This window comes from Lactuca saligna, chromosome 9 (genome assembly GCF_052625555.1).
Source record: "Lactuca saligna cultivar CGN05327 chromosome 9, ASM5262555v1, whole genome shotgun sequence".
Lineage (NCBI taxonomy): Eukaryota > Viridiplantae > Streptophyta > Magnoliopsida > Asterales > Asteraceae > Lactuca > Lactuca saligna.
In genome coordinates, this window is record NC_136425.1 from 168,132,291 (window position 1) to 168,149,306 (window position 17,016).

Consider the following 17,016-nt stretch of genomic DNA (forward strand, 5'->3'; position numbering starts at 1 on the left):
TTGTAACTTGAATTTGACTTGTGTTTAACATCTAGTAATCTTTGATTTGATCTTAATCATGTGTTTGGTTGTTTCTCTTTTTCACTTGATCAATGAATTAGGGTTCTAGTCAATCTAGTTAATCAAATTATGAAATTCGTATATGTTTTATGATTTGATGTTAGTAACACACACTTACTTGGTTGTAATTAGATCAAAATTAGTGAAATCAAAGATTAAATGTTTATATTCCCAAGCTTAAGAGGAATGTTAAACATTGTTGGTAATTAGTGCAAGAACTTAATATCATTTAATGATTTGATGCAAAGACCTTATTTGAATTGAATCAATTAAATGAAGTTTTATTTGAAGAGCTTGTTTTGAATAAAATATTTTTGCCAATTTGGATATTAGAGTTTATTAATATCCAACTTACCAACCTAGATTGAACATGAGTTATAATCATATTACATTTTTCAACATAATACATGTATAAGAGTCAGAATCGAAAATGTACTTCTTTTACTGCGTTTTATTATCAATCTTGTTTTATTTATGAAATTTAATTCAAGTTCAAACACAATCCCCCATTTAATATTATTTGTATATTGTGTGAAAATATGGCAAGATAAGAAGTCCTGTATTCCTGTGGACCGATCCTTCTTACTCTATACTATCTTTAGTATATGAAATAGCAGTGATTTGAGCTTTATTAATATTATTTATCCCATTATTTGTTGGTTTGACAACCAAACAGATACCAAATTGGTGTAAAACGAGACTGGACCGAAAAAGTTCCTAAAAAATCGGACAAAAAAAGATTGGCATGAGACTTTCACCGGTCGAAAAAAGAACGGTTTGTTGATCCTAAGAAAGACTTACGAGACCGACCCAAGACTGGTACAAGACTAACACGAGACCTATCCATGACAGACCACAAAAAAGATTGAAAGTCAAAGTTTATATGCAAATCATTTTTGTGTTAATTACATATTTTTTTAATCATACATTACTCAACTTCTTACCTTTTTGTTTTTTTAAATTTTAGTGTTGTTAATCACACATTTTTAATCATACATATTTCCAAGACCCATTCCAAAAAGACTTAGCTGTTTCGAGACCGACCTGAGGCCGGGATGGGATCGCTAATATTCATCTCTAGTGGTGAAGACGAAGAAGCCATAATGAAAATGAAGAACAAAGATCTGCCCCATCTTGTTATGCTCCTTTAATGTTGTTGGAAAACAACCATACAAAAAAACTCGATTTGAAGTTTCTCAATAAAGCGACACGACGACGATTGTGTGTGTGATAGGTTGTGTGAAATGCTTCCTCAATTGGGTCTACCAAAAGTTAAATATGAGCGGTGGGTGGGTGTGAGGAAAACCATATCGATGACGAGTGTATGAATATCAATAAATCTGATTATTACAATTGCTCATGCTACCTTGTTTTAGTTTCTAGTAGGGATGCAAGCGAATCAAATTACTTGGGATCGAATCGTTAAAATCTTGACTCAATGTCAATTTAAATGAGCTCGAGGAGAGCTCAAACTTAATATTAACTTTAACTAAACAAGGCCCATGCCAAAATGGTAATGGTAAATGAGAATGGGTTATGAACTTGTAATCTATTATCTAATCATCGAGTCGATTCTATGACTATAAATTCATTTCATACCAATCGAAATAGGGTTATATACATTCTATTTTATTTGTGAAGGAGGGGTCATTTGAGCTTATCCGAATAGATAACAGATTTACATATGCATCCTTAATTATTCCATTTAGGATTGGGAATATGCGTAATTAGTAATCAGAGCAGCCTTTCAATATCCACAACAAAAAAAACAAAAAAGTCACTATTAGCGACAACAAAAAAGTCACTATTAGCGACAACAAAAATCATCGCAACTGATGCTCAAAATGGTCACTAAAGGTATTAGCGATGAAAAATCATCGCAAATGGATCGTCGTATTACCTCATGGCTAATATTAAAAAACGTCACTATTAGTGTTATCTCTAATAGCCATCGCCGCTAAAAGCCAATGTCGTTGCAAAAGAGGTCGCCGCTATTAACGTTCTCGCCACCGGTAGGAGTTTTTTTCGGCAAAGCTTCTTGAAGGCGCCCGTAGTCGCATTTGGCGAATGTCGTGGCAAAAGTTGGTGCCACTAATAATTTTTTAAATAATTTTATATTTTATATTAGTTTATTTTATAAAAATGCATAATTTACAAAAATACAGAAATCATAATCTAGAAATCAACATTACATAAAACATCATATATATGTTATATAAAACAAAATATACCACATTATATAAACGATCTGATAAACAAGAAATCCTAGTCGATTCAATCCATAGTTGATCTAATAAAATCAATAATAACGTTATCCATAACATAAACAATAAATACTAGTTGTCTTTTTCATTGTCGTTTTCTGGGTTGCTGTTGCTCGCATTGTTGACTTGGTTGTTAAACGAGCAGTGACGCCTCTTGAGGTGACAAACGACCATTAGCGGCAACTAGTTGGAGGGAAACGAAAGTGCCATTTTCTCGTGATTATTGGGCGTTGGATCATGTGAACATCATAGGGACAAGATTGCTCGTCATGTGGGTCACACAGATCGATGTCAATAACGGCAACACTGCCGCTACAAAAGGTGTCGTAGCTACTACCTTCTACAGGAATACACCTTATACGTTGGATCATGTTGCAAACGTAGGGCCAAGATTAAAAGTAGTTTGTGCCTGATGGATCTCCGATGGATACAATTAGCGACGAAGTGACTTTTGGCGGCGACATCAAACATGTCTTGTCTGATGTCGCTAAAAGGGTCCTCCCTAATACTCTGTGTTTTTTGTTGTGATCTCTTGTTATTTAGGAACCTATTCACCTCTTTGGGCTTCAACTGAATTGAGAAATAGGTTTGCCTGTCTATCTTTTTGATATATTGGATATTTATATAAGACATTCTCAGAATAATTCAAATCGAAGCAATTAGATGTCCAATTTGGGCCTATGGTCTTAGATGAGTAGCAAAAGAGCAAGTGAGGGGAGTAGTAGTGGGTTGGGTGGCGAGAGATAGAGACAAGTAGAAAATAAAAGAAATACGAGATAAGGGCATAGTTTTCAAAATAAACTTAGTGATTAATACCATCAACAGTTTTAATCTCAATTGTTTTTATATATAACTTCAGTTAATCGTGTTTTGTCATATGTTAAGGTTCAAAAGTTGAGCATTTTGGTGATCAGAAATAGCCCAATTATCCATTTGATTGGGAATTTGTATATATTGTATGTGTGAATCATGCGAAGACACTTGGTAATAAACTGAAAAACAAAAATAAAAAAATTATCATCTTCTTTCTAATCATATGGTAAATGGCAGAAACTTTATCGACATTTACAACACATAAACCCTCTCTGATGCGAACTTCTGGAGCTTAAGAAAACTCGGGCGATAACCCATTCCAGTGAAGTAAGGTTTGAAAATTTTTGTGTCTTCAATTGTTCTCGTTTTAGGAGAATATGCCAACAACTTGTCTTCATAATAAATCATCAAAATTGTTCCATCTTTTAAACCTTCAGTCAGATACACAGGCTCCCACATCACCCAATCCAGATCAGGGCTAATACTTTCCTTGATAATCACCTCTCTATGCCAAGATTCCTTGATCCCATATTCCTTCATCACCCAAATCGTGAACTGTGACTCAAACGTATCAGATTGACATAAACAACCTTTAAGAACTGCCAAACTTTGGAAATGCATCTGACTCTCTTCTATTATTTCAACCGGAGGAGATGGAAACAACTCAAACGTCTCCTTGTCAAAATCAAACGTGCAAAGCTCTTCGGGGGAATCCCTGTCAAGAACAATCCAATGAGCGTTACCATTTAGAAATGGCCCAGACCATCCATTAAGCAAGTAAGGGACATGACCGAGACTTCGCCATTGACATGTGCCAAGGGTGTAAACCTCGGCTTCTACTATACTCGGCCGAGATGATGAGGTGGGGTCGGGAGGTATATCGCCTTGAAAGATACGTATCACTTTGTATTCCTGTGTTAGTGACCCAACACCAAAACAATAAATAATCATCGCATAACCTTCTCTATAGTATTGTTGTCTTGGGAGTATCATATACTCTCTAGTGATTGGATTGCATATGTAAGTGTTATCACTTTTAGGACCATACTGCCATAGGCAGATCAAACCATTGACTGAGCCCACCGGGAGTATTTGAGAGTGTTGGAAAATGGGTGCGAGATCAAGGTCAAAGCTCATGACAGGGTCATGGTGTAAATGGTGGTGATCGAGTTCGTCTTTCACTTCCACCCACTTCAAAATGCCCACTTTACGTGGTGCCTTCATTCCATTATCAGGGTTATGGTGAAGCATGAGGCTTGCAGGTGATCTCGAGAGGTGAAGATTGGCAAAGTAAGAGTCGGAAATGAGATCCAACCATTTCTTGCATACAAACTTGCAGTGGATGATCGTCTTTACAGGAAGTCTTGAGAGGATATCGATCAGGATATGTACAGGTAAGTCTTCCATTGATGGACTGAGAATAGACATAATATTCTGGTAGTAAAAGCTTAATTAGACTTTGGTGGTGGATAGCAGAAGAACAAAGAGAATAGCTGAGTTTGGTTTGATTGTGGTTGTGGATGTGAATATATTTTGTGGTGTGTATGTGTGCTTTATAATGGAGGAACTTGGAAAGGTCCTTTGCTTGGAAGATAAGTATAGTTGAATTTGACAAGTATTTGGTCCAATAAGTCGTCATCTCTGACTGGATTCATGTTGGAACCTTCTATAACGTTATGTTGATTTAAACTTGCAAATTTGATGGCCCAAAAAGATAAATAACGGCCCTTATAAACAGCGAGTTGGATGCCTGGTGTTTAGTGAGTTTTTTTGTAAGTTCAATAAATGAAAGAAAAGGAAAATATTGACAGAAAGAAGGGAAAGGGTATGAAAATTGAGATGAAAGAAAAAATTTTAAGCTTCTGTGTTTCTGAGTTAGGAGGAAAAAAAAAAATAACACTTAACAATTTTCTTTTTGCTTACTTTCTTCCCAACTCCGCTAAATTTGGGAGGAAAATTTGAAAGAAAAATATTGCTCCAAAATCTTTTCTTTTCCCTCACTTTCCTTCCATTAATGAAATTCGGAAGCATAATTTTCCTTTAACATCCTTCACTTTCCATTCATTTTCATCTATATCCCTCATTAAGTAGAACTCGAGAACAAGACGTAAATGTTTTGAGAGTAAAACCAAAATCATGTGGTGTTCTATACTATTTCGATGTAAAGAAATAGCATAATATTTTTATGTGTCATATTTTGTCCTCCATCTTTCATTTTATTCTATAAAATATGAAAAGTTAATCCTGAAAAATAAATAGTCATTATATATCATAAATATATAAAAAAAAAATTATGTTTTAAATATATATTTTTATTTAAAAAAAATGTCATTTTAATAAAATAACACCTAATTTATATTAATAATATGCTAATAACTAATTTCGCTCTAATTTGACAATAATATATTTTATAAAGTTTTTACACAAAAAATGTAAATAATTAAGTAAAAAGCTAACAGGTTGAAATATGTTTTTGACAATCTATTTAAGTTAATATATATATATATATATATATATATATATATATATATATATATATATATATATATATATATATACTAAGAAATTTACTCTTTGGTATAAAAAATTGGTGCTAAAACTATTGTAAGATTAGAAATGAAATACTATTTGCGCCATTTTGGTGTAAAAAATTGAATAAGGTTTGAAATAGTCTTAGGTGTTGAAAATGTGTGTTGTTCTTGAGAGTTCAAGTCTCATGGTTGACAAATGTGTAGTTTATAAATAAGATTTTGAGAGTGTGTATTTTGTAATAGAAGGTTGGAGTCCAATGGTTGAATTTTAGAATAAATGAGCTCTTTTTGATTCAAAGTTATGGAGATGGTTCTTGTATGTATTTCTTGTGTGTTTTCGGGAAAGGATTGAGAGAAGATATGGTTTCATAGTTGGTTTTGGATTTGGTGATGGTTCTTGTATGTATTTCTTGTGTGTTTTCAAACCATCTAAGGAGACTCAAAAAGGTGTTTTAGGGACATAAAAAGTTGGTTATAGGAGTGACCTTGCTACCTCTGTTGCTTTGGATGATACTCGGTAGCCGAGGCATCATATTTACTCTTCATCATACATTCTAATGTACTAAAAAGCATGCATTTATTAAATGTATATGTTATCAAGTGATAAGGATGCAAGTGACACCAGCAAATTATGACTTGAAGACCTAATAAATCACTTTTGACAACCAATAGCAAATCACTAAATGAAATGTACATGGCAAAAGTATCATGTGTACCCACAAGAACCGTTTGATACACAGATGACAATGGATGTTCCTTACATAACTTATGTTGAACTTTAAAAGAAATGAACTCTTTCATTTTCAAAGTTGTGTAGTCTATGAAATCTAGGATGATAAGGCAAACCGTTGAAGTAGCGGTCAAATATTTCCATGTCTACAATTGTTTTCCTCTGAGGACAGTAACAAATACTTTGTCTTTATAGGATGCCATCAAAATAGTTCCATTTTTAAACCTCCAATTATATGCACGTTGTTCTTTGTAAGCCAATCAAGATTAGGGCTAATACTTTTTTGATCACCAACTTTTTATGCCAAGATTTCTTGATCTCATATTCTTTTATCACCCAAACCGTCAGTTTAGAATTGTAGGTCTCACTTCGACATAAAAAACCCTTTAGAACTCCTAAAATTAGAAAAAAAAAGTCTCACTTTCTTCTATAGCTTCACAAGGAGGAGATGGAACAACTCAAATGTATCCTTGTCAAAATCAAAATCATAAATCTTTTCAGGGGAATCTTTGTCAAGAACACTCCAATAAGCATGGCCATTCAAAAATGGCCCAACAAAGCCTTTGAGCCGGTATGGTACATGACCGACACTTCTTCATTGGCCACTGCTAAGGGTGTAGACCTCCGCTTCAAATAGGCTCGGCTGAGATGCTGAGATAATATCTCAGTATACATCCCCTTTAGAAATTTGTATCACTTTGTATTCCTATGTATGTAAACTGTAACCAAAACAATGAACAAACATAGCATGACCTTGTCTATATTAATGTTTCCCGGGGAAGATGCTATATTCTCTGGTGATTGGATTGCATATGTAAATGATACCATGGCCAACCTGCCACAGGAAGAGTAAACCATCGACTAAGCCCACTATGTGTCTTTCAGAGTCTGAGAAAATGGGTGCAAGATCAAGGTCAAGGCTTATCAAGTTTGTCCTTGATCTCCACCCACTTCAACATGCATGGTTTATAGTAACTGCACATTTATTTTTCTGATTTTTGATGAATAATGAGGCTTGTAGGTGATCTAGAGAGGTGAAGATTGGCAAAGTAAGAGTCAGAAACGAGATACAACCACTTCTTGCATACAAACTTGCAATGGATGATTGTCTTCACGAGAAGCCTTAAGAGAATATCGACCATGACTTCCACCGGTAAGTCTTCCATGGATGGATCTTAAAGAGACATTATTTTCTAGAATTATGGATGGATTCAAAACAATAGTCAATCAGATCATAATATTATTAACATAATAATAAACTAAAAGTTAATTAAAGACCAACTTATAATAATTCATACAAGGGTTCCTAGCAAAGTATAACCTATTAATAAACCCTAATAAAGATACATCCATAATCCTAACAAACCATTTTATTGCATAACCATTAATAACTCAAATTAACACAAATTAATTACTACTAATTGTCACAACTGGCAATTTAGCTAGAAAATTATCTACTGATGTAAACATTAACTATGATAATCCTTGTAACCCTAACCTGATAATATGTATGATGCTCATTCAATGACAACAAATCCCATCAAGATTCATTAGTGAAGTTCAAAACTCTATACAAAGTACTTCAAATAGTCAATTACGAGTTGAAAACCTTAAAACTCCCGATTCAAGTTCCTTATGGACTAGGATTTTCTTATTCGGCCTAATGGACCAATAAGCATTCAATTTGACTAACTTGGGCTTAGAACCATTAAATGGTCTCTATATGGACCCATATTCATAAAACTTAACATTTTTGGCCACATGGACCTAAAATGGATTGGTTTAGCTCTATTGGGCCGTGTTGGGCCATAAATGATTCCATTTACCCTAACGAACTTTTATTGGGCCGTGAACCATCCTAAGGGCCTAATGGGCCAAAAAGTAATTATTGGGCCTCATGATTTCAAGCAAAGACAAGTAATGGCCCAAATTAATCCACTTCCTTTCTCCTAGCCCAAATTTTCGGCCTATGTGTAATATATATATATATATATATATATATATATATATATATATATATATATATATATATATATATATATATATATATAATAAAAATAATGGAAGGAGGATGAAGTAATATGGTGACAACACATAATTATCTAGCAAATATCTATATAAGTAGATGTATCAAGAAGTTCATTACCTACCATGCAAAATCTTTTCCTCCCCTCTCCTTATTACTCTCGGACGAACCTTCCACCATACCACCTCCATAATCTTCTTCTAAAGTCTCTTAAATATACTCTCAAGAACATCTTACCATTCCTCTCAAATTTTTTGAGATTGTGAGCGTTTCCAAGAAGGTACTTTCACTAAAATTATCAACTTTGGTAAGTTCTTACTTAGATCTATGGGTTAACTTCTTGAATTCATCCAAAAACTCTTCTAAACCCACATTATTTCATGATCCATACTCTAGAACTTCATAGAACTCGAGATCAACTCAAGGAAGCTTGTTGGGATCGAACCTCATTCCATTTCATCTTCAAACCGAGAACAACAAAGCAAGGTGAGTTTATACCCCCTTGTTTTCAGTTTTAACGTGTTTTTGGGGGAGAATACAAGTATTTATGTAATAGATCTAAGTATTGTGCATGTTATGTGTGTGTTTATTGTGAAAATATGGTTAAATATTCTAGATCTCGAAAAATATGGTAACAATGGTTGATTTAGTTAACTAAAATACTAAAAACAACACTCTTTAAGGGTGAAAATGTTAAACATGCATTCTTGTTGAATAAAACTACAATAAACCATGTTCAAGGACTATATTTGTCAAACAAACAAAAATGTTGGGACTTTTTATGACATATACGGTTATCATGAGGACAAAACGAGTCATTATATTTCAAAAATAAACTTTTATGTTATTTTAATATTAAAGGGGACCATAAATGAAAATTTTCGCAAAATGGGCCTTTAAATGGGCTTTATGGCTTTCTTGTGCCCAAAGTGAAAAATATTGAATTTGGTGGACCAAAAATGTCATTATATGTAAACTTGAGCCTAAAATGAAAAACCCACGGTGTTTGGGCTAAAATGACACTTATTTCTAAATAGGGCCAAAAATGTAAAATTTACGGAATTTGGACTGAAAATGTAAATTTTATAAAATAAGAGTTGAAAATGTCAATGAATGTATTTTTGGACCGAAATTGTAAATTATTTTATAATTGGGCCAAAAATACAAAGTTTCATGATTTAATGGGCTAAATTGTTATTTTTCATCAAAAAGGACAAAAATGTCATTTTAACTGAAATAAGTCCTTACATGTTTAATTTAGGTCATAAGTGACCTTAAGAGTCAATTTTGTCGAGAATAAGCCCAAATTATAAAGTTACAACTTAATGGACTAAAAATTTCCTTCATAACAAAAATTAAGTCTTTTACGCCTTTTTGATAGATACTTAAACTGAAATAAAAATGACGTAACGAACATGAACAAAACACAATGATTACATGACTTGAAAGAACATACACACTTCATGAAATCGGTTGGCCCTTCATTCTCACACATAGTGGCCGATTTCTTGAGCCATAAGTTTCTTTTATATGGTGGCTATTAGGGTTATACCATGTAACTCATAACTTTACCCGTTCCTTATGCTCCATGGATTTTAACCTCCATGGAGTATCCATGGGTCATCCCATGGACTTAGTCTAACATAAGGAATCTTGGATCACAAGCCCACATATATAAGAATGAATGATTTACACAATCAAACCATATATTTAATTAGTCTCATTTTGATTACTTAATTAATTCCAAATTAATTCTTGATCAATGCTAATTAAATAACCTTATTAATATATTAGAACTTATAATATATTAACAAACCTTAAGTGTTATTTCTCTCATTATAGTCTATCCAAATGCATGATGACATGCAACCCAAATGGACCTTGTCGGGTCGGGTGAATTCTCACCAATTATAGTTATGGACTTAGACATTAATCCAATAAGCAACATCCAAGAATAAGGAGAAAAAGGGACAAAACTCAAGATCTAGCAACATAGAGGAATAAAAATCGGATCTTGGACACTTACAAAGGTCTAGAAGAGTGCCAAATTGAAGATGAGAACTTTACTTGCTAGATCCTTGCTTCCTTCTTCCAACTTCTTCTTCTTTTGCTCCAGAAGTACCACACTAGTTCACAAAATGAGAGGGAAGAGTGATTAGGGTTCACAAGGGCCGATATGGGGGTTTGGAGGTTGATAAAATATCAACCTTGAGGACTTAAGGAGATTATATAGGGTGCAAAACCCTAAAATTTAGGGTTTCCCACCCAGCCATCAACACGTCGAGTTCGCCACACCAACGCGCCGAGTTGGTCCTTAAAATATGCGGCCCAAAAGCCCTTCAACATGTCGATTTGAGGCTATCAACTCCCCGAGTTCCAAAGGAAAACTTGCTTTAAGAAAAAATCCATACTTGGAAATAGGGATGTTAAAAAAAGGTTTTGGTCTTTTCGGATGTGGGTGTAGTGGTTTGAGTGATCCAAGTATTCATTGGTGCCTTTGGAGGCCACATGTATAATCATAATTTTATAACTCGATATTTAATTGATTTTGGGTTTTGTTCGGGAAGTTTTAATGGTATGGTGTGTTGTTAGCAGCATACGGCTTATCGCTACCTTTCCAAGGATATAAGGTTCGTTGGAAACGAACCTAAGACGAGGAAGTTAGAGTAGTTTGAAATAATGGAAGAAATGGACCTTGATGGAAAAAATTGGCAAGCTGGTCTGATGCATGCATGGAGGAGGGCACATGTCTGGATGAGTATGCCTAACATTGTTGGGGGTATGCCCAGCGTAATGAGCAGAGTGCCAAAGCCTAAGTTTTAGGGTTTAGGCACTATTTAAGGATCTTTATGAGCTCAAGGCTCTTTCATTTCTCAGCCTCCATTGCCTTCTAGCCTCATTTCAGAAACACTGATCTCGTTTTGAGTGTTTGAGAGATCTAAGTGTGCATTTTGGGGCGTTTTTGCTCATTTTCAAGAAAAGGGTGCTTGGTACTAGCTTGTAGTTCAAAGGAAGACTTTTAGATCTAGACTTTTGGCTTCATTTACAGCTCATTCAAGGCATAAAGTTTGTATATGGACTTCTACTTATGCTAGTTTGAGTTTAGGACAAGATTAAGGGTTTTTATGGTGTATTAAGTTCTCTTTGTGAGTTTGAACCACTCCAGGAGCTTGGAGTGATAGATTTTTCCTCTTCTGATGTTTCTAGTTCATAAAAATGCTTGCTTGATGTTTAAGAATGGTCCATGCATGTTCTAGTTGGATTTGAATGGGTCTTAATGAATTAAGATGGTTGTTGGGTCCTATAGAGTCATGCAAATGCATAAAGGTGCCGACTTTATGCATTAATATCATTATTTTAAGGTTCCCAGAAGTTTGGGTGCAAAGGGCTTAAGTGGTTAAGTTGGAAATCGAGTTTTGGATTAAACCAGGTTACTCCCCGCGTAACTGGACATACGACCAGCTTACTGATTTGAAGTTGCAACCAGGGTCAATCGAGTACGCCCAACATAGTTGAGCGTACGCCCCACGTTCGGCGTGGGCTGTGGGCTTATTGTGTTTCTAGGCCTCACATCTTTGGGCTGAGTTTGGGCTTATTTCATGTAGTGGGGTTTTTCATTAAAGTTTGAAGTAATTTATTGGGTTTGCATTTTTGGGTTTAGATTTGTGGTTTTAGGCCTTAGTGGGCCTAATGGGCTTGAGCCTTGTGGTGTCTTTTGGGTCTTGTTGCTTTGGGCCTTTTGGGTCATCTGTGATTGACAATTAGACTAAAAGAATTGTTGGGCTTAGGATAAGTCCCATATGGATTTGGGCCCAATTTGGAAAATTAGGTCATTAGTGGGCCTTTGTGAATCTTTTAGTTTTGGGCCTTTTTTGGTTTTTGGGTTTGGGCCTTAGTTTATTTCAAGTTTAGCTGGGTGTAAAATGTTCATTTTACCCCAAGTATGGATTATGGATCATAGTTTCGAACTCAATTGCTAATTCGGTGTTATTTTGGTATTGATAGCTCAAGGAGTCGTTAGGGCTGCAGCTAGATATTTCTTTCAGTGAGCTTCTGTATTCGAGGCGAGTCTTCTCAATATATCCATGGGTCGAAGGCACCAATGCAGGCCCATTTGGTTTATGTACTGTAGGAAGACTCGAGGGTAACCATTGATAGTTTGTATGAAAGACTAGGTGGTGACTCCTGGCAACCTGTATGCAAGACCAGAGCTCTAGCTATTACTAGTTAAGTAGTTGTAGATTGTATGTTAGCTGTCTTTGTGATGCTTGCATGGAAGACCAGGAGGTGACTCCTATCACTTTTCTGTAAGACCTAGGGTTTTGGTCCCTGGCCTGGCAAGGTAGACCACAAGGCGGCTCGTGACATAATGGCAAGACTATGGTCCACACATAGCACTTTTATTGATTGATTAGATATGTATGATATGTATGGCTCGCTTTGGCATGTTTGGTATGTGGTATTTAGGGAACTCACTAAGCTTTGTACTTATAGTTTGTGGTTTATGGTTTTAGGTAGTTCCGGTTCAAAAGGGAATTGCTCGGCTTGATCGCAACGCATACACTAGTGTATCCTGCAATATGTGACATTAGGGAAAGAACATTGATAATTGTTTTATTTTGAAATGATTTTAAATGTTTGGTATGAATCACATACGCTCGACGTACTGGAGTACGCGCAACGTACTCATACGAGACCTACTACACTCAGCTTACCAAAGGCATATGCCCCGCTGTCACAACTGGAAATTTTGTGTCTTGTAAACTATACACTCAAGCTAAAGTGAATCAAAAGCTTAAGAACATGTGTAACACCCATGATTGTAACAACAAAATTTCAATCAAATACACCATACAATCATTCAAAGGGGTCAACAAACAATTGGAAACCCTAGAAGTTCTTATTTAGGTCCACTTTGGACTAGAACTCCCTTATTGGATCCAAATGGACCAATAAGCTTCCAATTGGACTATCATGGGCTTAGAACCCTAATTGGGCTCTAATTGGACCCACATTCATTTATTTCAATATTATGGGCCATATTGGGCCTAGAATGAAATAAATTGAAAGCTTTGATCCATGATTAACCTAATCTAGCTTATTAAAACATAAAAATCACAATTTTATTTTATAAGGCCAATAAATACCTAAGATTAACCCTAATAGTGGTCTTAGGGGCAAAGGCCCAATTTTCTTCCTTTTCCTTCCAAAAATCTCGGCCCAAAAGCCCAAGCCCAAGATGAAGAGTTGACTTCATCATGCCACCTCATTATTACCTCTTGGTTCTCCATGCAACATCTCATACTTCCATGTATACATCACCTCAAGGTCTATTTCTTCTTCCTCTCTCTCACTCTCGGCCGAGCAACACACACACACATTCACCAAAAATCTCTCAACTCTCTCAAGAACACTCCTTCCTCCCTCTCCAAAATTTTTCAAGATTCAAGTGTATTCCAAGGGATTTTTCACAAAAATCACCATCCAAGGTAAGGTTGTACTTAATTCTATGATCTAGTTTCCTTGAGCTATCAAATATCTCTTCTTAACTCATGAGAAATCATGATCTTGTACCTTAGAAACACCTCAAGGCCGAGATCTTCATCAAGGGGTGCTAAGGCCGAAAATCACCAAACTTTCTTCCATATTCTCTTCAAAAACCGAAAGCTTCAAACAAGGTGAGCTTCATACCCCCTATTTTCGGTTTTCATGAGTTTTTTTTTTTTTGGGGGGGGGGGGGGGGGGGAATACAAGTGAAAGTGTAGATCTATATGTATTTTGTATGCTTGGTATGCTTCCATGCTTATATGTGTGATTTTTGTGTGTTATAATGTTGGATATAATCATAAAACCCCTCAAAACCGAGATATACCTCTAGTTAAAAGACTCTAGCACCAATTATGCTTCTACATACAAAGTATTTCTAGAAAAATGGTTTTATGGTTTAGTAACAATTTCTTTGAGCTAAAAACACCATTTTTGGACCTAAAATGCGAAAAATACAAACTTTAAGGGCCTAAATTGACAAATCACGAACTTTGATGGTTGAACTATGTCAAAATAGTTTCAATAAAGAAATTTCTGGAAATATACTTATTTAGAGGATTAAAAACATAAACTTCAAGCTTAATGAGCTAAAAAAATGACACTTTAGGCCCAATGAGGCCCATTATGCGAGATTTTCTGTTTTGGAGGGTCAAAACTGCATTTTTCTGTAAAACAGTGGACTATAAGTGTTCCAAGTCCTTTTCAAAGGTTTAAAATGCTTTTTAAATTTAAAAGGGACTAAAGTTGCTAAAAATTTTCAATTTGGGCCAAAATTGTCAAACTTTCGAAAAAGAAGGGTTATAGCCGAGAAAAACTGAAATTCAGGGACTTAAGCTGTTTTCTATGAAAAATATGCTGGAAAATACTTATTTCAATAATTTTTGGTATTAAAATGTCAAGAAAATTGATTTAAGGACCAAACCGGAAAGTTTTTAAATAAAGGGTTGAAAAAGTAAATTTTTACAAATAATGAGGGGCTGAAAACAGAAAATTCTCAAGACTAGTTCAATACATGCAAATTGATCCAATGATGATACCACGATTATCGACGAAATACAATACATTACAACACTAAAAGTTGTTGTCAAATGAATTGGTTCGGTCTCGAACCAATAAAAATCCGAAATTACTAACACGACAGCACTATGACATTACGACATTACGATAACGATTGGGAAGTCACTATACATGCGAGTGTGCACAGACGTCTACGCACCACCTTTGGGCCCCAAAAGTGTAAAATCTTGTTCGTTGAGCCTAGCTAGCCCAATGACCTGATCTTAAGGCCCGAAGACCTCTCTCTTACGAAGTGTTGGGTTTCACCGATCCGACATAACGTAAAAGGACTTTCAATGGCTTGTATACTACTGGTCCCCAAGGGTCCTTTGGTATTGCTAGTAAAGTCTACCTTTTCATGCGAGGCGGGTCTGGGACCCCTCGTACCTTTTATCCCCAACCGGCTAATGAAGTTATTGAGGCCTTCGTGTCCTCGTTCTCCTCGGGTGTGGGACTACACGTAGTCAGGGCGGTTGGAGAACGTGATTAGTACGGACGACGCCTTCGGGATCGTTAGTATCGCTATAGACTAGTCGTTTGTGTAACGTGTGTTTGTAGCAAATAATCATGCTCAACAATAATCCAACGTCGCCTGGTACCGACAACTTCACACGTTGCAATTGTTTCAATGTACGAATTAGGAAAACATCGGGTTTTCCTAGGGTATTTCAATACATACGGATTCGGAATACACACAAATTCTAAATGAACAAATTTTACAAGTATAGAAACAAACAAGCATACCTATGGATCTTCACACATTTTTGACTTTACTATTTTCAGAAAATATCGGATTTTCTGGTGTTTCACAAAACATTACAAACATTGGATTTCAAACATTACTTATGAACTCACCAACATTTCATATGTTGACGTTTTTTCAAAATACTTGTATTCTCAGGTAACAGATAAAGTGGAGGATGAATTGTACTCTAAGACGTTTTGCTGTGGTTTAATTTAGTATCAAATAGTTATTTTCGAGAATGTCATGTTTTGGAACAATGTAATGGATGTAAACGCTACCAGTTGTATCATTCCAAATGTTGGTGATGTATAATGTTATGTTTCATGTATATGCAATGTGATGGTATTCAATTGAGTCACGATAGCCCTCGGACGTTTCCGCCGTCTGGTTCGGGGGTGTGACACCCGCGTACTCGAGCCACACCAAAAGTCATGTACTTTGACATCGGGGACCCTTCTTGCAACAAAATCAAAACTCAAGGGTCCAAAAGCAAACCTGAAAAATATAGATGTTACAGTAAGGATGGGTAACATGATTTTAGAGTTGTAAAGTCGAAATGACACATCATTAAACATGCGACACGATCATAAGTTAGACATTCTACAATATATTATGTATGTATGTATCATAATAAATAACATGGTGGTTGAAGATAAAGTATAAAATATTACGGAGTATTCGGCTTTGGAGCCCATGTACATACAATTTCAATCCGGGATAGCGGAATGTTTATATAAGGTCGTAGATATTCAAGACGCATGAAAACACAAGCAGCATCGAGAAGATTTGACTGATTTTATGTGTACAGTAGAAATGAAAATGAATAAATTAAGGGTGAAATGTAATTTTTATTTTTTTTAACTGTTTTTTGTTGTAATTCTTTTTTTAGATTTTTTAAATGTTATGTTTAATTAAAAAAATAGATTTTATTTAAATAACATGTTTTAATTAATTTTATTTTTATAAATATAAAAAAAATTGAAAACAAATATAAAGATTGAGTGTTATAACTAGTTAAACATTTTATTCATTTGGTGTTATATGACACCATATTGAAAGTGAATGTGAATGTGAGGTGGCAACTTTAAATGTGATAAATAATTCATAATTGTGTACACCATTAGTCCTATTGACAGTCATATTTATTGTAGGGACATCATCATAAACCGAGAGGAGCCCCAAATGGACCAGTCAACATGGGGAATTTTTCCCACATACTTTTTAATTTACTTAATATGGATCTA

General features: G+C 35.1%; 1 protein-coding gene across 1 annotated transcript; it reads right to left on the reverse strand.

Moving 5' to 3' along the window:
• Positions 1–3,312: 3,312 nt before the first annotated feature.
• LOC145018750 (F-box protein At3g07870-like) lies at positions 3,313–4,679 on the reverse strand. Its single transcript, XM_078976600.1, has one exon. It carries the CDS (start codon positions 4,563–4,565, stop codon positions 3,390–3,392), a length of 1,176 nt encoding a protein of 391 aa, XP_078832726.1. The 5' UTR covers positions 4,566–4,679; the 3' UTR covers positions 3,313–3,389.
• Positions 4,680–17,016: the final 12,337 nt, after the last annotated feature.